Below are 26,160 nucleotides of genomic sequence, written 5' to 3'. Positions count from 1 at the left end.
AAGTAGACAATTCAAGCTTTCTATAGATATGTATTTTGTGTCTCTCTGTAGAGTATTTGCTGAGTTTCAGTTCATTTTAATGACGTGTTTCTCCCTGCAGTTCACACAGACCAAAGCGACAGACAGCGCACCCGGTTTGTTTTCTTTTTTTTTTAATGCACAAAGTTAAATTTTTAACATGTGTGCATACAAAAAAAAGTAGACACTTTACAGATTTGATTAATATATAGATCTTGTCTGTACGATCAAAACTGAAAGTGTAATTTAATTTCTTATTGGCGTCATCATGGGAAGACGCCTCAAAACGCATATATGCGTGCGCGGACCCCAGAGGGTTAAGTAAAAACCTCCTTCCATCAGCAAAGGCATTTAAACGAAACAAGGCTGGGTCTTTCAGCATTACAATGATCCCAAACACCACCTGGGCAACAAAGGAGTGGCTTTGTAAGAAGCATTTCAAGGTCCTGGAGTGGCCTAGCAAGTCTTCAGATCTCAACCCCATAAAAAATCTTTGGATGGAGTTGAAAGTCTGTGTTGCCCAGCGACAGCCCCAAAACCTTACTGCTCTAGAGGATATCTGCATGGAGGAATGGGCCAAAATACCAGCAATAGTGTGTGAAAACCTTGTAAAAACTTACAGAAAACGTTTGACCTCTTTCATTGCCAACAAAGGGTTTATAAAGTATTGAGATGAAATATTGTTATTGACCAAATACTTATTTTCCACCATAATTTGCAAATGAATTCTTTAAAAATCCTACAATATGATTTTTCTTATTTTGTCTCTCATAGTTGAGGTATACCTATGATGAAAATTACAGGTTCATCTTTTAAGTGGGAGAACTTGCACAATTGGTGGCTGACTAAATACTTTTTTGCCCCACTGTATATAGATTCACTACACACAGACTGATACACTTAAAGTGTTTATTTCTTTTCATTTTGATGATTATGACTTACAGTTAATGAAAACCCCAAATTCAGTATATCAGCAATTTTGAATATTACTCAAGACCAAAAAAATAAAGACATAAAAAGCAACACAGAAATGTTCGACAAGTCGAAAGTGTAAACACTTAATGCACTTTATACTTGGTCGGGGCTCCCTTTCAATGAATTACTGCACCATGTGACCAAAAAGTACGGGACTGTTGCTCAGTGGGCCAAAGTCCTCTTTTCAGATGAAAGTAAATTTTTCATTTAATTTGGAAATTAAGGTCCCAGAGTCTGGAGGAAGAGAGGGGTGGCACAGTATCTAAGCTGCTTGAGGTCCAGTGTAAAGTTTGCGTCCACTGGTTGTTTTGGGGAGCCGTGTCATCTGCTGGTGTTGGTCCACTGTGTTTTATCAGGTCCAAGGTCAGCACAGTCATCTACCAGAAAGTTTTAGAGCACCCCATGCTTTCCTCTGCTGACCAGTTTTATGGAGATGCTGATTTCATTTTTCCAGTAGGACTTGGCACCCGCCCACATTGCCAAAAGTACTCATAGCTGTTTTTGTTTCTAATTTTGGGTTTTCATTAGCTGTAAGCTATAATCATCAAAATTTAAAGAAATAAAAACTTGAAATATATTATACAGTAAAAACCTCGGATTGCGAGTAACGCGGTTTGCGGGTGTTTGAATACATTTTGACTTGAAAAATGAGCAAGTCTTGGTTTCCGAGTACCAAGTATCATGTATCACGCATGCGCCTCTTGTTTTGACGCCGAGCATCACGTGATCACAACTGAGCCAACGGTATTTCTCCTAGACCCCTGCTGGGTCTAAGTGCTCGTCTCTCACTGGTAAAACATATTATTTTGTGTTTGTAAACGTATGTGTACAGCGCCGAGTACTGTTTCTTACAACACGTGTGCATGCGCATGTAAAGCAAAAGAAAGTCTCAGTAGATTAAAGATTATTTTTTTTCCTCAGCTTCTCGTTATGCATGCACGTAATTTTACACCATGCCCCTTCGCACACAGACTCTCGCCCTTACTCCTTCCCCCAACCCTTCCTCCTCTCGCCTTCTCTCACACACACACACACACACACGCGCAAACACACACACACAACGCTCTATAACACTGCTCTGTTGCGGGTTTTTTTCAGAATCATTTTGCAGACTTTTCAGAATTAATCTTTGCAGGTTCATTTGTTTGTTTTACTTTACAGCAGTGATTCCATTAGTATGCGCTCACACGAGTATCATTAGCGATGTCCCTTGCACATTTTTCTGATAAAACAGTCTTTCCGTTAATACGTGCGTGTGAAACTCAATTAAGAGAGGAGAAAGGTTTAATGTGTACGACGAGAATAGAAAGCCGAGTAGTACAGATCTGGCCTTTAAAAATGCACGCTTTCGGAAAAGGGATCCCACGACTTGCCGCGGCTTTGCGCGGCAAGCTGTGAAAATGCCCTTCATTACCTGTAGGGTGCAGTCGTGTTTCAGTCTAAAGTATTGTGTGTCTACTGAAGGCGAAAAATGTTATGTCTCTTAGGCGCCCATTGACAGCAAGCGACAGAGCTCATAAACGTGTCAAGCTCAAACTGATATGTATTTATTCTTCATTTTCATTCAGAATTATTATTATTAGTAGTAGTTCTCCGAATTTATTTTCTATTATTATTATTATTATTATTATTGTATACTGTTAGCCTATAAAAGTATTTAAAGTACACAGGCGCTGGTGGCTCAGTGGTAGGTGATTCGCCTGCTATGCGGAAGGTCCGAGTTCGATTCCCAGCCAGTGCTCAAAATGCCGGTGTTATGCGCTAAAATGTCACGATAGCCATTACATTATCAAGTTATGCTTTAGTACTAAATGCATGTTTGCAATTGTATAATTTTTTTTTCTTAAGCTATGAAACACATTAGCACTCACCACACAGTTGCTATAAATTAATGATTATCATAAGCAAAAAGTGTAAAACAAAGGATTCACATTTATTACATTTTCACCCAGAGCGGGATTCGAACCAGGGTCTGGACGATTTTATACTATTATTTAAGCAACGCCACACCACGTGGAGAGCGGCAAAAATGCTTCAATTTCATTGGCCGTCACTAAGTGTCAGCTATTCACGATTGGCCCCTCGGGGAACGCAGAATCCCCGGGCTTTGACCACGCTTTCTCCATTCGTTATTACCAGGGGCGGACTGGGACCAAAAAGTGGCCCTGGACTTCCACTACAAGGGTGACAAATATGCAAAGAAAAAATAAATCAGGAAGGGGCAAATACTTTTTTCTATCATAAGTTTTTTTTATGGCACTGCACATGTAGTCAGATTGTTCCACTGGGATTAAACTGTGCCAGGCGGAGTTAAAGCACTTGCAAAATCATACTAACTACACTGATATGATTAACTTTGAATGATATAAATAGCTTTTTACCACCCTTGTGACTCAATAAGAGACAATGCAAAATATATTTTCTAACAGCATGCAAATGATACATTTTGGCAGTATTGTCTTGCATCTTTTGAAATACATAAATAAATTAAAAAAATCACAATACTGACAAAATGTCTAATATTGCTGTCAAACTGTTTATAAGCCTCCTGGGTCTGTATGACTGGTGCTACTGGACATTGAAAATATTGTATTTTTATATGTTGTTTGACTTATTATTCTTTCCTTTGTTTTACAAATATGACCCAATATATGTTCGGTAAAACTTTGTTTTATGTTTTTGTATTCTGTTATCTTTTTATACTAGTAAGTAGTTTTAAAAAATTATCTCCACTTTATTAAGCCAGTGTATCATGATGTGGTGGGCTGCTGGATCCAGCCTCACTGTCCCTGACCTGTTATAGGCAGAATCTGTTCATTTGAAGCATTTCACAGCATTTACCTCTAAAGCTTTTTTCTTATTTTCGCGTAACCTTTTCTTCTTCCTCCTTTTTATTCATGGAAACTATTATTAATTTGCTCAAAAAATTCGCTGCATCAAGAAAGGATCAATATCTAAATTTATGATGCCCACGTGTGTGAACAAAGAATACAATACAACTCATTGAATACAACGCAACAGCGCGCTCCGAGGTGAAGCGCACCCACAGTTACTGTAATCCCCCATCTCACCTTTACAACAGGTGTGAAGTCATCAAACCGGTTTCGCTGCTGGGGGAATTCGCAGAATTGGGGGTTTTAAAACAAATTAACAAGACCGAGTAGACGTCTCTGCCTAAAATGTATTTCGCCAGCAAAACATAAACATAAATAGAAAAATAAACACGTAGATATAAAATGTTTAATGGTAACAATTAAATCTGACTTCATAGTTAGCATAGTAAAAGTACCCTATCATAAGTTTATATATACCTATATCAAATAAAATTTCATATTATTCACATACACATTGATTTGGACACATCGCGCAGGGGGGTTAGAAGTGGCGCTGACAGGGGAGGGGGTGGGGGTCGGGGGAGTCTCGCCCAGAGAGCAATTCAGTGTAAAACCGCCACTGCCCTTGCTTTTATAATGTGGAGCAAGCCCGAAATCATATTAACGTTAATTAACGCCAGCCGAAACGAATAAGCGGCTCCGTCCATTTGCCGCCTATTCAGGGAGCCTACGGAGTGAGCGAGTATCGATAGTAGATTTGGGCGCACACCCATCACAGCGCACACCGTGACAGATCATCATAAGTTTCTTTAATAGTACATAATGACCCCCGTTGCGCTGTACCACCGCTGGCAAAACCCTTATAAAATAGAAGTTAAACGAATTTACTAAACTTTATACTTTTAACTTTAATCCCATCAGATTAAAAAAAGTAAGAGATAAAACACTTGCTCCTTGGTACAATAATCATACTCGCGCCCTAAAGAGAGCAACCCGTAACCTTGAGCTAAAATGGAGAAAAACTAAATTAGAAGTTTTTCGAATTGCGTTTAAAGACAGTATGTGCAGCTATAGACAGGCTCTAAAAACTGCTAGGACCGAGCATCTTAGCCAACTGATAGCTAGAAACCAAAACAATCCCAAGTTCTTATTTAGTACAGTAGCCCGCCTAACAAAACCTAAGATGCCTGCAGAGAGTACTCCACGACATTTTAGTAGTGAAGATTTTATGGACTTCTTTAATGAAAAAATCGATAGCATAAAGAAGAAAATAACGGAACTTCAACCTCTAATAGCATCTCATGATCTAGTTCAGCCTAAAGTTTCACATTTAGTTTTTCAGTGCTTTACAGGTGTAGGACAGGAAGAGCTTTATAAACTTATCACCTCAGCTAATTCAGCAACGTGCCTGTTAGATCCAATCCCAACCAGATTTTTAAAAGAAGTGATGCATACGGTTGGAGAGCCACTTTTAAACATTATTAATTCTTCATTATATCTAGGTCACGTCCCTAAACCTTTCAAGTTGGCAGTTATTAAGCCGCTTCTTATAAAATCTAATTTGGACGCAAATGAAATAAATTATAGACCGATGTCAAACCTCCCCTTTATATCAAAAATATTAGAAAAAGTAGTATCAGCTCAAATATGCAAATTTTTGCAGGAAAACAATATCCTTGAAGAATTTCATTCAGGTTTCAGGCCCCATCATAGTACAGAAACTGCACTAGTTAAGATTGCAAACGACTTGTTTTTAGCTTCGGACCAAGGCTGCACCTCAATTCTAGTCTTGCTTGATCTTAGTGCTGCATTCGACACTATAGATCATAATATTCTCATAGATCGCTTACAAAATCACATAGGTATTCAGGGACAGGCATTAAAATGGTTAAGATCATACCTGTCTGATCAATACCATTTTGTAGATCTACAGATGTGGTCATTAAGACTGCGCGTGTTTTCCCGCGGGATGCCTCAATTTAGCGCGCAGCGCGCCGCAACTTGCCGTAAGCAACATTCGGGAATTTAAATAAATGTGTTGTGCTTCACTGAATATCCGCCAGATGGCGCATGGAAGGACTTTATTTAAACGCCGGACCAAGTACTGTACAACGAAGAATTGTGTATAATTACTTAGTCTAAAACAATATTGTTCCCAATGCTGAAGCAAACATGAATTTTATTTTGCTTTACAACAGATCTTTCATGATGAATGTGTGTATGTGTGCTTCATATTATTTTCATAATGATGAAATGAGATGCCCAAATTCATGCTTTAAAATTCTTAATAAGTTTCTTATATATTTTTTGTAATGTTTTAACAGGGACAAAACAGTGAAAGACATGGCAATGTCTCGGTTTACATGGTGTTGAAATTAATTTAATTTCCTGATAGTAGGCTGATAGTCTTAACTATGCGAATGTCCTGATTCGTGAATATGCCAACATATCTTATTTAAAACGTAAAAAATGTGTCGACATCATCAGAAGACATGAATGAACTATATATACTATATTATTAAGTAAATATTATTTTATGACCACGAGCTTCATTTTATAATAATCATCATATTTGCTGTTTGTGTCCAGCATTTAATAATTATTTCATACATTATTTAACCACGGCTGGAAATAATAGCTGGAATGTGATGTGATTCTTAATTCATGACTGAAATAAAGCAGTTTGTCTTTTGTAAAGTACTTTCACTTTACAAAAGGCAGCGTTTTTATAAAGCGTTTTTTTAAAGGCAGCGTTTTTATGTAGGTTGATAAACGTGTGTTGTACAATATATACACCGCGACAGCGCGCGCAGTTACTCACTTCTCACCTTTCATGTAGGTCTGCTCGGACTAATTCGTTTTAAACCCCTCAAAAATGTGTGTGTGTGTATACAGCCCCAAACCTCCATCAGTTATTAACAATAGCATCTATTTAGAAAAAAATGCCCCTGTGATTTCAGAGCTTCAGGAAATCTCCCGGCGCTCTGCGCATAACACCGGGCCAACTCATGTCGAAAAGAATTTATAAACGGTTTCTAAATGTGGGCTATTGTTTTTTTTGTTTTTTTTTACTTATAGTATTTGTTAATTTAATTTAAATAAGGTTTGGGCTCAGGACTTCGATTCGGCATCGTGATTCTCCTCTTTAATTTACTCCATAGTTTTAATCAGCGCTCAGCCGCATGCATGGAGTTTTCCAGAGCGCACCGGCAGAAGTAGACTGATGATTATGAACGCGTCGGGAAAACAGCAAGCAGACTGACTCTGACCATTTAAAAAAACGTTTGCGTTCATTTTCTGACGCGCTCAAGTTCACCAAAAACAATACAGAACAGCGCAGCTTATTTGCTTTCAAACATTTATAAAATCACGTTTTTTCGTTATTGTGAGTGCGCTTAAATAAAAGTTGAGTCTTATAAAGGCATGTAGTCTTATATAGTTTTATTATATAGTTTTTGCACATTAATCAGAGTCCTCATCTGTTACATTTTTGAGGACAATAGTTTTTTTTCAGCCTGTCACGGCGTGCGCCCAAATCAATATCGCTCCTCGCTCACTAGTTAGGCGGCCTCTTCTTCAGATATGCGAAGAAGCAGGGCTGCAGAATTAGGCACGAGTAGTGAAGAAGAGCTCCCCTTGCTAATGATCCCGGGTTCATCCGCGCTATAAAATACTCGGGGTTTGTTGGTTTACAGTGGATTTTACTACGCGGTGTGAGTGAGACGCGCGCACACAACGCGGAAGTGCGGCATGCAAACGGGGCAATTGGAACGCGCCCCAGACTTTAAAGAAGAGCAAGCGCGAGCGGACGGAGGCAGGAGCTGCTGTCCGCGGATGGCCGTCGTACTCATATTTTAAAGCGCAGGGTGCAAACCCGGGATCTTTATATTATTTAGCATTATAAGACTAAAAAGTGCCAGCTGGCACGCCTAAAAATAGACGCAGGTTAATTTTTTCATAGTCTAAATTAAAATCCTCCTCTTTAGTGCCTCCTATTCCTATTAATCCTATTGTTCTTTTAGTGTCACTGCGTGTGCTTACAATGCCAGACAACATTCAAATGCAAATTATTCACTCTCCCCAAGTGTGAATCAGCTGTTCTCACCTATACATATTAACCTATACGTTCTCACCTAAAGTGTTTAGGTGAAATTCCACCTATACAAGTGTGACAAATATGCAAAGAAAAAAAATAGGAAGGGCCAAATACTTTTTCATGGCACTTCACATGTAGTCAGATTGTTCCACTGGGCTGAAACTGTAGCAGGTGGAGTTATAGCACTTTTCAAATCACACTTACTATACACTGATATGAATAACTTTGAATGATGAATTCTACGTTAATATAATCTCGGGCTTGCTCCACATTATAAAAGCAAAGCGCGGAGATGGAGATCAGGGAAGTACGTGATGTGGTGGAAAATAGGCAGTGGCGGTTCTACACTGAATTGCTCCGCGGGCGAGACTCCCTCCCGCCCCCCCCGTCAGCGCCACTTCTAACCAACCAAACCCCCTGTCTGAAGTCTGCTCGGTCTTGTTAATTTGTTTTAAAACCCCCAATTCTGTGAATTTCCCCAGCAGCGAAACCGGTTTGATGACTTCAGACCTGTTGTAAAGGTGAGATGGGGGATTACAGTAACTGTGGGGGCGCTTCACCTCGGAGCGCGCTGTCGCGTTGTATTCAATGAATAGACTAAAACTAAATCATGTTTGCTTCAGCATTGGAAACAATATTGTATTAGATTAACTTTATTAAAGATTATACACTTTTGTATTCTTTGTCCACACACGTGGGCATCTTTAAATTTTTAGATATTGATCCTTTCTTGATGCAGCGAATTTTCTGAGCAAATTAATAATAATTTCCATGAATGAAAAGCAGGAAGATGAAAAGGTTACGCGAAAATAAGAAAAAGCTTTAGAGGTAAATGCTGTGAAATGCTTCAAATGAACAGATTCTGCCTATAACAGCAGCGCACCACATCCCACATCATAATACATGCTGATGATGACCAACACGTCTCCCCTGATCTACCAGAGCCAAGTAAAAAGAATGGCAATCAAACAGAATAAAATTAGTAGCAGCACTAACTTGTGCTAGTTATTATGATGGTGGTCAATATTAATTGAAATAATGTTTCTCAGCATTATTTCGTGTTAATATTGACTACCATAATAATTAAAATAAGTAACTAGTTTACTAGCGTGAGCTACTGCTGCTACTGATTTTATTTCAGCTTACCCTCAGTTTTATTGCCATTTCTTTTTAAAATATTGTCTTTATAGATTTATATTTGTCTTGATGTTCTTTTTTGTTTGTTTCTTTGACCCAATATATGTTCAGTGATACTTCAAATAACATGTTTAAATAGCATTGATTTCTGTATTGTGTTATATTTTTATACTAATAACTGGTGTTAAAAATGTATCTCCACATTAATGAGCCAATGTATTATGGTGTGGGCTGCTGTGGGCCAGGAAGTCCAGGGCCACTTTTTGGTCCCAGTCCGCCCCTGTAATAACGAATGGAGAAAGCGCAGTCGAAGCCCGGGGATTCTGTGTTCCGCGGGGGGCCAGTCGTGAATAGCTGACACTCAGTAACAGCCAATGAAATTGAAGCATTTTTGCCGCTTTCCACGTGGTGTGGCGTTGCTTAAATAATATCCGTATATCCTATAAAATCGTCCAGACCCTGGTTCGAATCCCGCTCTGGGTGAAAATGTAATAAATGTGAATCCTTTGTTTTACACTTTTTGCTTATGATAATCATTAAATTACAGCAACTGTGTGGTGAGTGCTAATGTGTTTCATAGCTTAAGAAAAAAAATTCTCAATTGCAAACATGCATTTAGTACTGAAGCATAAGTTAATAATGTAATGGCTATATCATGGTATTTTAGCGAATAGCACCGGCATTTTGAGCACTGACTGGGAATCGAATCCGGGTCTCCCGCATGGCGGGCGAATCACCTACCACTGAGCCACCAGTACCCGTCTGCGTTGAGAGCGCGTAAATATAGGCTAACGTCATACATCTTTGTAGTCCTTTTGCACACGCGCGGGTGCGTTACAATAATAATAATAATAATAATAATAATAATAAATTTGGAGAACTACTACTACTAATAATAATAATAATTCTGAATGAAAATGAAGAATAAATACATATCAGTTTGAGCTTGACACGTTTATGAGCTCTGTCGCTTGCCGTCAATGGGCGCCTAAGAGACATAACATTTTTCGGCTTCAGTAGACACACAATACTTTAGACTGAAACACGACTGCCCCCTACAGGTATTGAAGGGCATTTTCACAGCTTGCCGCGCGCACTCGCGGCAAGTCGTGGGATCCCTTTTCCGAAAACGTGCGTTTTTTAAGGCCAGATCTGTAAATGGAGAACTGTCTGGTGTAATGCCAGTGAAATATGGGGTCCCACAAGGGTCAGTTTTAGGACCTCTGCTGTTCTTAATATACATGCTTCCCTTGGGTAACATCATTAGAAGACATGGGATTAGTTTCCATTGTTATGCTGATGATACCCAATTATATATCTCAACAAAACCAGAAGAAATACCTAAATTGTCTAGATTAACCGAGTGTGTCCAGGACATAAAAGATTGGATGACCAATAAATTTCTCTTACTAAACTCAGACAAGACAGAGATATTACTCATCGGCCCAAAAACCAGCACACAACAGCTTTCACAATTCAGCCTTCGTTTAGAAGGATGTACCGTTACTACCAGCTCAACAGTAAAAGACCTGGGCGTAATATTAGACAGTAACTTGTCCTTTGAAAATCATATTTCCAATATCACAAAAACAGCCTTTTTCCATCTTAGAAATATCGCCAAACTTAGGAGTATCCTATCCGTATCTGATGCAGAAAAGCTAGTTTATGCATTCATGACCTCCAGACTGGACTATTGTAATGCATTACTAGGTGGTTGTCCTGCATCCTCAATAAACAAGCTTCAGTTAGTCCAAAATGCAGCCGCCAGGGTTCTCACTAGATCCAGAAAATATGATCATATAACCCCAATATTATCATCCCTGCACTGGCTACCTGTTCAGTTTAGAATTAATTACAAAATAGTATTACTTACATACAAGGCTTTAAATGGTTTAGCTCCCACATACCTAACCAGTCTTCTAAAACGCTATAATCCACCACGCTCCTTAAGATCACAAAACTCCGGACTTCTTGTAATTCCCAGAATTTCAAAATCTACAAAGGGGGGTAGGGCCTTTTCATATTTAGCTCCAAAACTTTGGAATAGCCTTCCAGACAGTGTTCGGGTCTCAGACACAGTTTCCCAGTTTAAAAGTAGACTCAAGACGCATCTCTTTAATCTGGCATACGCATGACTCATCCCATAACCTCATACTCCAGTACATCTATCCTGAATGGCAACTACGCTAATTCTCTCCATCTGTTCTGTACTTTTCTACCCATCCCGAGGCATCTGGAGATTGTACCAGCTTCAGTAGACAAAGGCCAACCCTGTGAGGATCCTGAGGCATCCAGAGAAGGACCAGCTCCAGCTGAATTCTGCCTTATTATGGTTGGAGCTACACATCCTGCTCCTGTGCTCCCAGTGATCCAGATCCCATCTGCCCTCTGCATCTACTGACTCATCCCTATGTTGAACTGAACTTCATGTTAATTTAAAGAATTTCTGTTATATTGTACTGTACTTTCAGCTGCATAACACACATGGTGTTATATCATCTCTATCTGTTCTCACCCAAATGAGGATGGGTTCCCTGTTGAGTCTGGTTCCTCTCAAGGTTTCTTCCTATTGCCATCTCAGGGAGTTTTTCCTTGCCATTCATTCATCTCGTTATTATCTAGACACATTTTTCTCACACATACACAAATTATTATTATTATAATTATTTTTTAATTTTTTTTTTTTTTTTTTTTTTTATGAATTTCTTTCATCTTTGTGAAGCTGCTTTGAGACAATGACCATTGTTAAAAGCGCTATATAAATAAAATTGAATTGAAATGAATTGAACTTTATGGTTAAGCGCTGATTCTACATACAGTGGAAAAGTAAAGAGGAGCAGTGGCGGACTGGCCATGTGGAGCACCGGGAGTTTTCCCGGTGGCCCGCTGGCCAATGTGGGCCAGCCCAGTCAGTACGCAAATATATGTATATTTTTTTTTTTTTGATGTATATTTAAAAAAAAATGATGGAAACCATAATACCATGCATCTCCTTTCTACGCATATGGATGCGCAAGTGCGCCACCGACAAAGAGCGCGTGTTTATGTTACCGCGGATCCTGACTACATGTGCAGTGCCATGAAAAAGTATTTGCCCCTTCCTAATTTTTTCCTTTGCATATATGTCACATTTGTGTAGGTGGAATTAATAGTTTGTAAAAACAATGCAATTTATGCTTTCATAAGGAAAATATCAATTTCTTCCATTCCAAGGATTAAAAACAGTAACAATGTCAACTTTGGAATCTAGAATCCAGAAGATAAAATTTACACAAAATTAAAAAGAGGCCTTAATTACTGAAAGTCTTCAGAAGAGCCTCAGATTCAAGAGGTTTTTAAAGTGTGGAGAGGTCCATTACAGTTTCTCTGAATGTATAGGTGAGAACAGCTGATTCACACTTGGGGAGAGTGAATAATTTGCATTTGAATGTTGTCTGGCATTGTAAAGCGCAGTGACACTAAGAGAACAACAATTTAGGATTAATAGGAATAGGAGGCACTAAAGAGGAGGATTTTTATTTAGACTATAAAAAAATTAACCTGCGTCTATTTTTAGGCGTGCCAGCTGCCACTTAGAAGTTAGAAGTTTTCAGTACAAATCTTATAATGCCTACATGACATCAAACATGCCCCTTGTTAATATTTTAACTATTACCATTCGTGCCTAATTCCGCGGCCCCGCTGCTTCGCATATCTGAAGGGGAGGCCGCCTAACTAGTGAGCGAGGAGCGATATTGATTTGGGCGCACGCCGTGACAGGCTGAAAAAAACTATTGTCCTCAAAAATGTAACAGATGAGGACTCTTGAACTTGAGCGCGTCAGAAAATAAACGCAAAACGTTTTTTTAAATGGTCAGAGTCAGTCTGCTTGCTGTGCATTCTCTACTTCTGCCGGTGCGCTCTGGAAAACTTTATGCATGCGGCTGAGCGCTGATAAAACTATGGAGTAAATTAAAGAGGAGAATCACGATGCCAAATCGAAGTCCTGAGCCCAAACCTTATTTAGATTAAATTAACAAATATTATAAGTAAAAAAAAAAAAAAAAACAATAGCCCACGTTTAGAAACCGTTTATAAATTCTTTGCGACATGAGTTGGCCCGGTGTTATGCGCAGAGCGCCAGGAGATTTCCTGAAGCTCCGAAATCACTGGGGCATTTTTTCTAAATAGATGCTATCTTTAATAACTGATGGAGGTTTTGAGCTGTATATACACGCAGTTTTGAGGGGTTTAAAACGAATTAGTCCGAGCAGACCTACATGAAAGGTGAGAAGTGAGTAACTGCGCGCGCTGTCGCGGTGTATATACTGTACAACACACGTTTATCAACCTTTTGATAAAAACGCTGCCTTTTGTAAAGTGAAAGTACTTTACAAAAGACAAACAGCTTTATTTCAGTCATGAATTCACAATCACATCACATTCCAGCTATTATTTCCAGCCGTGGTTAAATAATGGATGAAATAATTATTAAATGACACAAACAGCAAATATGATGATTATTATAAAAAGCCAGAAGAACTTTGTGTTCATAAAATAATATTTACTTACTATGATATATATATATATATATTGTTTATTCATGTCTTCTGATGATGTCGACACATTTTTACGTTTTAAATAAGATATGTTGGCATATTCACGAATCAGGACATTCGCATAGTTAACACTATCAGATAGCCTACTATCAGGAAATTAAATTAATTTCAACACCATTTAAACCAAGGCATTGCCATGTTTTTCACTGTTTTGTCCCTGTTAAAACATTACAAAAAATATATAATAAACTTTTAAAGCACGAATTTGGGCATCTCATTTCATCATTGTGAAAATAATATGAAGCACATACAGTAGTTGATCAATTGGAATGGTTATTACCGTCGCGCTCACCGCCGCGTAAAAACGTCAGCGGCCTAAATAAATTAGTTGCATTTCAAAGTAATTCGTAAAATGGCCGCCAGGTGGCGCAAAGTGACATTTTCGCTCGTTGCCGTAAATACAACATTGACCGTTATACAGCGTATCTCTGTATCGGTTTATTGTTATTTAAGTTCTGGATTATTTCAGGTACTTTAAACACATTGTTGGGTTGCTCATGTTGGATCATATGAGATGTAGTTTACAAATGAACACCTGGTTGCGTTATTTTGACCCAACAACTGGTTTATTCATTATTCTTTCCTTTCTCCAAATATCAGCCTGCAGAATGTTTGAAATATTACTGTTTATTGTGTTACAGGTGTAGTTTTAAGAGTTGTTTAGGCAGGAATGCGTGTGTATACAGCTCAAAACCTCCATCAGTTATTAAAGATAGCGGCTATTTAGAAAACATGCCCAGTGATTTCGGAGCTTCAGGAAATCTCCCGGCGCTCTGCGCATAACACCGGGCCAACTCATGTCGGAAAGAATTTATAAACGGTTCCTAAACATGGGCTATTGTTTTTTTACTTATAATATTTGTTAATTTAATTTAAATGAGGTTTGGGCTCAGGACTTCGATTCGGCATCGTGATTCTCCTCTTTAATTTACTCCATAGTTTTAATCAGCGCTCAGCCGCATGCATGAAGTTTTCCAGAGCGCATCGGCAGAAGTAGACTAATGAATATGAACGCGTCGGGAAAACAGCAAGCAGACTGACTCTGACCATTTAAAAAAACGTTTGCGTTCATTTTCTGACGCGCTCAAGTTCACCAAAAACAATACAGAGCAGCGCAGCTTACAACACTTACAAAATCACAACACTTACAAAATCACAACGTTTTTTCGTTATTGTGAGTGCGCTTAAATAAAAGTTGAGTCTTATAAAGGCATGTAGTCTTATATAGTTTTATTATATAGTTTTTGCACATTAATCTGACATAGTTTTTTCAGCCTGTCACGGCGTGCGCCCAAATCGATATCGCTCCTCGCTCACTAGTTAGGCGGCCTCCCCTTCAGACATGCGAAGCAGCGGGACCGCAGAATTACACATGACTGGTGAGCTATCGTTGCTATCGTTGCCTGGGCTTGCACCCCGCGCTATAAAATACTCGGGGTTTGTTGGGTTAAAGTGGATTTTACTACGCGCTGTGTATGCAGCGCGCGTGCAACAACGCGGAAGTACGGCATGCAAGCAGGGCAAATGGAACGCGCCCCACGGACTTCAAAGGAGCGAGAGGAGGGAGGGGGGCGGTCTGGCCATCCGCGGAGAGCAGAGTCAGCGCGAGCGGACGAATGGCCATTGCACTCACACCGCGTAGTAAAATCCACTGTAACCCAACAAAGCCCAATCATCACCAGCCGTGCCTTATTCCGTCATGTCATGTGGGCATTATAAGCTTTGTATTGAAAACTTCTAACTAAAAAGTGGCAGCTGGCACGCCTAAAAATAGACGCAGGTTATTTTTTTAATAGTCTAAATAAAAACGCTCCGATTGAATTTCCTATAGTCTAACCAGCGCTCAACCGCACGCATAGTTTTCCCGAGCGCGAGGAATTTTTTTGTGCTAAATAATGTTTATGCAGTATAAGAATTCCTATTAATCCTGGGTTGTTCTTTTAGTGTCACTATAGTGCTTTACAATGCCAGACAACATTCAAATACAAATTATTCACCCTCCCCAGGTGTGAATCGGCTGTTCTCACCTATACATTCAGAGGAACTGAAATGCACTTCTCCCCACTTTAAAAACCTCTTGAATCTGAGGCTGACTTTCAGTGATTATAATTTGTGTAATTTTAATCTCCTGGATTCTAGATTCTAAAGTTGACATTGTTACCTTTTTTAATCATTGGAATGGAAGAACTTGTTATTTTCCTTATGATAGCATAAATTGCATTGTTTTTAATCAGTCTATACACAATAATATTCTTTGGTATTCTTTTTTTAAACAGGTATGGGGGCTATCTTGGTTCATTAATCTCCGTGCCTGGTTTAGGTTTAGTATTCAGTGCGCATCTGTTATATTACAACTATTATAACACTCAAATACCTTTTATTGGGGGTTAAGTGACTGATGTGCCTAACATTTTTCAGCTGAGCCTTTGTTTCACTGAAAACGACCGCGACACCCCTCTCTCTCACACACACACACACACACACACACAGAGCCGACCAAATCATTAGCACGTCCCTCCCCCAAACAGCACAGACATTTACTTTCTATCCATTTACTTACACCTGAACTGAGTTGTTTGAGTAACATGGGTCGAACCCGTTACAAATCATAACAGTCTACTGCATTTCATTCTTATAATAACGCAAAAACACAAGCGGGGCTGAAAGACCGACATCTGCGGACGCAGTAGAACGTCCAGACTGTTTTAATTTTATGGTCATTTATTTCAGTTAATAAATCTACTATAAATTTAAAGAACACAAAAAAATAAGATGACACAAATCCATACACGCTTTTTTTTTCTAATTACAAGTGATAAAATCTAAAGGCTCACTGTGTTAACATTTATTGTGCTTAAATTTGATCCTAATAAGATTTAATTTAATTTGAATTTTAGAACAGTGGCAGCTGGAACACCTAAAACAGATGCAGGATTATTTTTTTATAATCTAAATAAAAATGCTTTTTTAAACGTGGGCTATTGTTATTTACATGCAATATTTGTTAATTTAATTTAAATGGGGTTTGGTCTCCGGAATGTTGAGCATCAGGATCCTCTTCTTTACTTTCCTACGTAGAATCAGCGCTTAATCGCACGCATTAAGTTTTGTAAATTCGTTTAATGTTTAATAGTAAATAATGACCCCCGTTGCGCTGTACCACCGCTCGGAAAACCTTATGAAATACAAGTTTAGGACAATTATGATGATCTGCCACGGCGTGCGCGTGTGATGGGTGTACGCCCAAATCTACTATAACTACTCCCTCACTCCGTAGGCTCCCTGAATAGGCGGCAAAGGGACGGGAGCCGCCTATTTGTGCCGGCTGGTGATAATTAACGTTAATATGATCTCGGGCTTGCTCCGCATTATAAAAGCAAGGCGCGGAGGTTTGTCTGAGGTCTGGGAAGTACGTGATGTAATGGAGAATATAAAAGAAGCATGTCAGTGGGGAGATGTGACGCGGCCCAGGCGCTTTAAACAAGGGCACTAGAATTCCGCCCTTTGATCTCTGCGCTGAGGACAGCGCGAGAAAGAGCTGCGCGAGCTCCCGCGGCATCTACACTCCCGCACCGTGCCCGCCCTCGCAGCCCCGCTGCCGAAGAGGAAAAGTGTGGTTAGGTTTTTGCGTCAGCGAGAACTCGCGCCGGCCATCGACAGCGGGAGAAGCGCCGTCACGAGGGAGCGTGCAGGAGCGCTGCCTCCGCGTGCTCAGTTCTGCCACTCGCACCAACACTTATCGTCAGCTGTGTGCCCGCATGCCAGTGTGGCACAGCCCCCGGAACTGCACATGCACAATCTTTATCCCTTTCTTTCCTTTCTCCCTCCTTCAACACTTTCCTTTCCCATTTTACCTAAATAAATTACCCTTTTCCCGTAAGACCTCGCCTCGTGTCCGTGCTTTATGGTGCCGCCCGTGAAACATGGGTCGAATCCGTTACAGATCATAACAGTCTACTGCATTTCATCCTTATAATAATGCACAAACACAAGCGGGGCTAAATGACCAACATCAGCTGACGCAGTAGAACGTCCTGACAATGTTATCATTTTTATGGTCATTTATTTTAGTTAATAAATCTACTATAAATTTAAAGAACACAAGATATAAGACGACACAAAACCCTACACGCGTCTTTTCTAATTACACGTGATAAAATTTAAAGGCTCACTGTGTTAACATTTATTTTAAGATTTAATTTAATTTAAATTCTACATTTGTATCGTCATTTTAGTTCTGTGATTATAAATTTGTTTAACTACAATGTTTTACTTGATTTTATCCGCTACTACGTGCAGTTCTAAAACTCTGTGTCTCATTAATCCAGCAGAGAATGAACTAAGGCATGAGGCGTCAGCCTGTAGTTATATAGCGCCACTCAACGGTAAAAGCCAGCAAACGCACAAAGCCAAACGGTACCGCCGAGCGCCGTGACGGTAGGACCTACATTCCGATTGATTAACCACTGTATACACACATTCATCATGACATATCTGTTGTAAAACAAAATAAAATTCATGTTTGCTTCAACACAATATTGTTTTAGGCGAAGTAATTATACACAGTTCTTCGTTGTACAGTACTTGGTCCGGCTTTTAGATAAAGTCCTTCCATGCGCCATCTGGCGGATATTCAGTGAAGCACAACACATTTATTTAAATTCCCGAATGTTGCTTACGGCAAGTCGCGGCACGTCGCACGCTAAATTGCGGCATCTCGCGGGAAAACACGCGCAGTCTTAATGGCCACATCTGTAGCATAAGCAGAAAGCCAAATATCTGCTGGAACTTTGTAAATGCAATAAACTCCACCTTTTATCTACATAGTGCACATTCTAAAGGTGACACAGATGCTTCTCTGAGGCCATTTATGCAAGGTTCAGAGGGCACTCGCAGCCTCTCTCTCACCGTCTGGCAACAACCAACATGGCGCCAAATGGCGTGCACTGCAAAAGCCAATCCGAGTAGCCGACATGCTCGGTCTAACTTTTAGAAGTCTATGAACTGAACACACCTAATCCAGGTAATTAGCAGTTAGTATTGCAGGGCTGCAGCTCTCGAGAATCAGTGTAGGCCACCCCTACTCTACATGATCCATTTATTAACTGCCTATTTAGTGATACTGACTCTCACTCATGAAGCTTATCCTGCACAGGATCACAGAAGGCTGGGAGCCTACCCAAGGAGGCTCGGGGCACTAGGCGGGGTACACCCTGGATGGAGGCGTTGATCTTTTGCAATCAAGCACACACTTACTGGACAATTTGGAAAATAGCAATCAGCCTACATGTCTTTGGACTGTGGGAGAAAACAGGACTACACAGAAGAAACCCACTAAGCACAAGAAAACATGCTAACATGATGATTTACATTGGTTTACTGTTTTGAGAAACAAAATCAACTAAGGTGGTGTAGTGGTTAGCACTGTGGCTTTGGACCTCCAGGGTCCGGGTTCGATTCCCGGCCAGGCTCAATTCCCAGTCCCAGTCTCTGTGTGCATGGAATTTGCACGTGTTCTCCACGTGCTTTGTGGGTTTCCTCTGGGTACTCTGGTTTTCTCCCACAGTCCAAAAATATGCAGGTTAGGCTATTTGCGTTCCCAAATTTCCCATAGTGTATGTGTGTCTGCCCTGTGATGGATTGGCACCCTGTCCAGGGTGTACCCTGCCTCGTGCCCCAAGTCTCCTGGGATAGGCTCCAGGTCCCCGCGACCCTGTATGCAGGATGAAGCGTTATAGAAGATGAGTGAGTAAATCAATAGCAAAATATCAGAATCTGGTGCAAACAATAATACTAACTACACAAGCAGGATGTTTTGTTACTCTAGTCGCAATTTTAGTAGAGATTATTAATGAGTGATGAAGCTGATATTGAGTAACTGACACTGCTACTATTTCTAGGTCTAGCTACTGTGTTTAGAGACTTAACTTTCTTATTTTTATTAAGTCACTCAGTAGGACGTTAAAATGTATTTGAATGTTTATGTTTGTGAGGTCACACATCGCTGCATTGTTTTTTTTTTTTTTTTTTTGCTTTTTAAAGTATTATTATAAAAGACAGACTCACCAGGACATGAGTAGACTTCAGTGGTAATGTGATCACGGCTGATATGATTTTCTACAGAGCAGGTGACATTTCTGTGATGGACGTTATTCAGTATAAGAGTGCTGTTCCTGTTCTCCAGTTGAGAGACTGTGTTAAAATCAGAAGTCCAGTTGAAGTGGAGGTTGTCTCCATCAGCAGAACAGAACACTTTTATGACTCCAGGTGACAGGCAGCTGTAAGACACTTTCACTGAGGACACCTGAGCTGTGGATTAGAGATAAATACCTCAGGATAAATTACTACAAAAAACAAAACCAAAAAAAAAACACATTATCAAACCAAAAATCGACAAGAAACCAGAAGCATGGTAACCTAATGATCGTGTGTGTGTGTGTGTGTGTGTGTGTGTGTGTGTGTGTGTGTGTGAGTGTGTTGGGGGTAATAAATAATTTTAATACAGTGGAACCTCGATTCATGAGAGAAACACAACAGATTGTATTTTTAAACTGTTTATCAAGATGTGCTTTTTCTATTTACACTATATCTAAAACCACAAATCTCAGTTTATAGATGAAATACAGACAGTAAATGTTACATGTTCATTTATTAGTTAACATATTATTCTGAGAGCTTCTTTAAAGACAACAGATTTTAGCTTAACATTATCCAAAGGCTATTTTTAATTCTGCATTTGTTCATATTTAATTGGATGAAGCCTCATTTACATAAATAAATGTAACTATTTAAAGATTAAAAAATCAAATATTAAAGAAAATATGTTTAAGAGGGATTGTAGTGTGTAAGACTGGTTATATTGTAATGAAGTGACTTGTAAATGTTGTAGTGTGCTGTGTGATGTGATTAGAGGGTGTGTGGTCCTACCTTCAATGTTCAGCTGGAGAGAATAAACACCTTTATCAGTCCCGTTAGCATCAATTGTGGATAAATTGTATGTTCCAGAGTCTCTCCTCTCTGCACTGGTTAGTATCAGAGTTTTATTATCATTAACAAACTGCCATCCTGGGATATTTGGTGTTGGTGGGTTACTTTGGGTTTTTCTATATTTTATAATGACACGGTTGGTAAATGTCTTGTCAGTGAACCGTAGGTTAAACCCATCCTCCAGAGGCATTTGCAGGTGCAGTTGTTGTCCCAGAGCCACATAACACTGATTACTCTCAGTAAATCTACAGACAACAGGATCCTGAAACAGCAAACCTGCAGAGAACAAAAAATCAGGAACATTCTTAATATTATTACACACTGATATTATAACATTTTGAGTCCCTAAAGGGTGAAAATCTCACCAACATTCCGAGAGATATAGCGAACAACGAACAGACCACGTGACTCACACTTCCGGGTCAGTCTTCCACCGCCAAAGTACAGACAGGGCGAAATCCGAGTACAAACTGAATGTCTTTAAAACTCAGTAATTCTCTCCATGACTGTTTAACAACACACGTGTAACCTGATTATTTTTAGCGGTTGGCAGCCAGCTTTTGCGTGCATTACTGCCACCCACTGGACTGGATCGGAAACGCTGAGGAGTCAAGTTTCTCTAGATATTAAAATATATTAAAAAGTCATTAAAGCTAATTTCTGCACTACTCTTACTGTACCTTGACAAATAAAAAGCAAAATGGTGATGATGCCTTCATTAGTATGGAACTCCAAAGTGTTCAAAATTAAATAAATAAATAGGACATGATGAAATCAATACCTCTATGAATAAATAAGACACATACATGTAATATGAGAATGATATTGTGAAATAATGGAACATATTTTGGTTAAGGGCCTTGTTTAAGAGCTCAACAATGGCAGCTTGGCAGTGCTGGGACTGGAACCTTCTGATCAGAAACCCAGTAACCTACAGCTTTAACTATTTGAGCGCCACTGCCCTAAATATATACTAAATATTTCAAAACACTGAAACCAGAGATCTTCAGGTCATTAATCCAATGCCTTTCTAACTGAGCTATTTGATTTGTTGAGGTTTTATTTTAGCGGCGCTCTATTGAGCGACACCTATAGCAGCGTCAGGTTGCTCAAGGGAAAAAGCGTTAAATTACAAAATGTCTGCTTTAGGGGTTCAGTAATCGCACACCACTTTATCCTGTAATGAATGACACTACATTATTACAGGAGAGTTGGATTCAGTACTGTGTTATAGAATTCAGTAAAGAAATCAAAGTGTAAATAAATGCAGATATCTCTCTCTCACTCTGTGTGTGTGTGTGTGTGTGTGTGTGTGTCTTCTCATTTTGCTTATTCAACTGTTTGTAGAAGTTGTAAAAAACTTGAATATTGTGATATGTATAGTATACTGTACAATCATATTGTAGTGTCATATTGTCTTTAAGTATTGTGATATAGCATTCTGTCAGATAACTCATCCCTTCTTCATCTTAAACTGCTTTAGACTCCTTTAAAGCTCCATGTTAACAGTGAAAAGGAAAGACTGCACAGGGTAAAGCATTAGGCCAGTTCTACATGTTAACATGTAGTTTTTAAAAGATTTTAAAACATTTCTAAGGGTTTTTAGCCATAATAAAGCCATTATTAAAAACATTTTGTGCTTTTGGAATGCAGGAAATAAACTCTCTTCATTAAACCTCATTACTGTAAAAGTAATAAATGAATCGTGCATTTTAAGAGAATAAAACCTACCCATGACAGTTTGGATAAAAATCCACAGGATTCCAAAGATGACCCGCATCCTCATTTTATCCAGAGACCCGTCTTCTTTCTGCAGTTGCTTTAGAGATCTTGTTCATGGGTGATGAGAAGCCTTTATGAGAAATAGAGGAAGTTCTTTAGTTATTGCTAACCTCTGACTTCCTGTGTGTAAGTTACTAGACAGAAATAAAGAGAGGGACGGAATGCAACAAGAAACATTTTCTATAATTGTAGAAATTAGCCAGTACATTAAGAAGGGCTAAGTTAGCTATTAGCAGCTAGCAGTTAGCAGGCTAACCGCTAATGACTAACCTAGCTTTCTTTAACTTTTAAATGTTTTACAGTGTCGCCGGCTTACGTGGTATACTGTACATGCCAATCCCAGAGTGCAAATGTGGGACTTTAAGGTGGCACGTTTGTTTTAGTCTAGTTTAATCTAGTTTTAGGTCTGAATTGCTTAATTCCAAAAGAAAGAGATAAACATATTAGTATTAGTTTTATGTCATTGTCTAGGGCAGGAGTCTCCAAATCCAGTCCTGGAGGGCCAGTGTCCAACACAGTTTGGTAATTCTTCTTCTTAAACACAGATGATTTAATTAATCTGTTAATTACTGAGTTCAGTGGGTGTGTTTTGTGAATTACAAACTGTGCCAGTCACTGGCCCTCCAGGACTGGAATTGGAGACCCCTGGTCTTGGGAATTGAAAAAAAGAAGCTAGGAGATGTGGAAGTAGCCAAAGATTAAAAAAAATAATAATAAGAGTTTGTGTTTTAAACAAATTTTTCGGTTTTTGCATATTATGCCCACACATACTGTATATACATTATTACACACACATACTATATATACATGTATACATATATACACATACCTTTATTGCACACACACATTAATGTATTAACATATGAACAGAAGTGTTTTTAACACATACATACACACATACATACCTATATGCATATACATTTACATTTACACACAGATACACACACATACACATACACTAAAGTATTAATATACTGTACACAATTCTTTTCAGTTTTTAGGTCCATTTGTTTATATTACTGTTTATTGTATTGCATTTACATTTACATTTAGACATTTGGCAGACGCTCTTATCCAGAGCGACTTACATTTTTAACTCATTACACATCTGAGCAGTTGAGTTAAGGGCCTTGCTCAAGGGACAGTGGCAACTTGGTGTTTGTGGGGTTTGAACCTGGGATCTTCCGAACCGTAGTCCAATGCCTTAACCACTGAGCTACCCCTGGCCCCTGTATTGTTCAGTTACTGTCTTTCTCCTGAGTCACAGTGGGTTTTTTTTGTAGTTTGTTTGTTCCATTGTTTGTTTGTTTTTGTGTGCCACTTTAGCCCTTTCGTGCGAGTGCTTTAGCTATGCATTTTTTTTTTTTACCTTAGGTATCTGTAAGTATTTTAACCGCTCTTGAAAGCATTTTACCTGTTCTTCAATGACTGTGTGTGTGTGTGTGTGCTGTGCTGCTCCCTGCTCCCTCACTGTCCTGTACTGCTGCACTCAAAGGTTGACTGTGTCCTTTTGGTGAATGTAAAAAAGTTTTCGTGAACCCACGGCGCGCGTGTGTGCTCTTTAACTTTACCGAGTTTTGTTCAAAAGGCAGATGAACGCGCGCACCATTCATCCCCAGAAATACAACAAACACAAACCAAATTGATTTCGCTAAATAAGCGCTGTGCAAAACGCACGCTGATGTGAGCCACTTTATTTCAGTCATAATATACTAACATATTTTTGCTGTGCAGTGGACCGCACACAGCCTCTTGCTGGCGAGCCTTTTACTGAATATGCCGTTGTAACGGGGGTGGAGCTAAGAAAGTGAAGTGAGGGTGCTATAAATGTCATCTCGTTGTCTCCGCAGCAGTGTATGCACCAATAAATCACGTTTCATACGAATTACATAATCTGCTTTTAATCTGCTTTAAAATTTGTTTTCCATTAGTTTATATAAAAGCAGACATAAAAAACCCCACACGTGTAGCTTTTCTAATTACACATGATAAAATCTAAAGGCTCACTGTGTTAATGTTTACTTTGCTTAAATTCGATTCTAATAAGATTTAATCTAATTTAAATACTACATTTGTACTGTAATTTTAGTACTTTGATTATAAATTTGTTTAACTACAATGTTTCACTTGCTTTTATCCGCTACTACATGCAGCTCTAAAGGAGCTGCGGCTCATTAATCCTTGAGAGAATGAACTGATGCCTGAGGCGTCAGTCTATAGTTATATAGCGCCACTCAGTGGTAAAAGCCCATATTAAACCACACTTCCCTATACAAGACTACACTACATAAGCTCATAACTTATATTGCAACAGCCCTGCTCTATTTGGCTGTAAAGAAAAAAAAAAAAGAATCCAGAGAGAGATAAACTAAACATCACGTGTCTGGTGTTATTTACATATTTATTAAAAATAATTCCCATAAAAGCCCCCCAGCCCCCTTCCCCACCATCAACAACTCTTTTTTTCCAGTTTAGTTTTTTTGTCCTCTGATTTACAATCCTGTTCAAAGTGTATAGTTTGGTTTAGCTGCTGTTCATTTCCGCTTCCTCTTGTGTGGCAGTGGTTGTTAGTTTTTTGTTAATTATTGTGTTTGGTTTTTTTTAGGTTTCTTTTGTTCAGTCATTTGTGTTTTATCACGCAGTCTTTATATATTTTTAATTTGCTCCTCAATGTCTATGGGTATGTCTGTGTGTGTGTGTGTGTGTGTGTGTGTGTGTGCTGTGCTGCATCCTGCTCCTTCACTCTCGTGTGCTGCGTCACTCAGGGTCTAACTGCATGTTTTCCTTTTTGTGGTTGGTCCTGTGGTTAACGTCTCCTCCCTTTTCCTTCTTGATTTAAATGCAGTGTTTTCTGTTAGTGTCGGTGGTGGTGTGCAGATCTTCTTTGGATATGTTAAGAGCGGGGTCAGCGTTAGGAATATCGGGTTTTACACTTGCGCTGTTTACAGTAGTGTTGGTGTTCATATCAGTGCCATGTGCAGCATGTGTCCCTGTCAGGGCCGGTTCTAGACAGGCACATATGGGGGGCAGTCAGAAATGTGAAGGGGGCATCATGTGTACACATCATGTTCGAGCACTGTTTTTTCCCTGTGCTTATAGTAACAATATTGAACTTGCTGAATTGTGTTGTTAGCTGCGTCCATAGCCTGGAGAAGTGGAATGCACTTTGTGAGGCCTCTACCTTTAGACCTGTCCAACTTGGGTGTCCCACTTGAAGTCTAAGCTTTTGGTGGTATAGCTCTTAAGGTCACTGAGGCACGCAAACCCCCTGACCACAATAAGGTGGCAATTCCTCAGGGGGGAAAACTTAAAAATAAAAATGAATAAATAAAACAAAATATCCTTAATCCAGATTTTATCAATCAACGACATAACATTTATCTTAGCTGGATGGTCTAATTCTCAAAAACGTTTAACCTAAAGTAAGACTTAACACCCTATAACTAGAGTATTTACAAAACTGAATGGTTGTCTTATGAATAATATAAAAAAAAAACTAAGTTAAAGCAGATGGGCTATAGAACAGATAATATTATGGTTTTTTTATATTTTGTAGTATTTCTTATTATTTTTTTATAGTAAATGAACAGCACTCTGCTCTCCAATCCACTCTAAAACACCAGTCTCCTATTTCCCTGTGTGTGTGCGCGCTGCAGCCTGTGAATGAAGACACACAGTGGAGGGACATGAGGGAAATCTAATACCGTATTATGTAGTGTCCCTTTTTCGGGAG

General features: G+C 39.2%; 1 protein-coding gene across 5 annotated transcripts in view; it reads right to left on the bottom strand.

Annotated features, from left to right (window-relative positions):
- The window catches only part of LOC128544406 (uncharacterized), a 90,091-nt gene extending 69,224 nt beyond the window's left edge, over positions 1–20,867 (bottom strand). For all 5 annotated transcript variants that reach the window (XM_053514463.1, XM_053514465.1, XM_053514464.1 and 2 more), the window contains exons 1-2: positions 20,586–20,867; positions 19,725–19,967 (exon numbers count right to left, since the gene is read on the bottom strand). In XM_053514463.1, the coding sequence (XP_053370438.1) occupies positions 19,725–19,967; positions 20,586–20,835 (493 nt within the window). In that variant the 5' untranslated portion in view covers positions 20,836–20,867. The remainder of the gene's footprint in view (positions 1–19,724; positions 19,968–20,585) is intronic.
- Between the last annotated feature and the right edge of the window lie 5,293 nt (positions 20,868–26,160).

Source organism: Clarias gariepinus, chromosome 16, assembly GCF_024256425.1.
Source record: "Clarias gariepinus isolate MV-2021 ecotype Netherlands chromosome 16, CGAR_prim_01v2, whole genome shotgun sequence".
Taxonomy (NCBI): Eukaryota; Metazoa; Chordata; class Actinopteri; order Siluriformes; family Clariidae; genus Clarias; species Clarias gariepinus.
The sequence above is the reverse complement of the archived record's forward strand: the minus strand, read 5'-3'. Positions and strand labels throughout refer to the sequence as shown.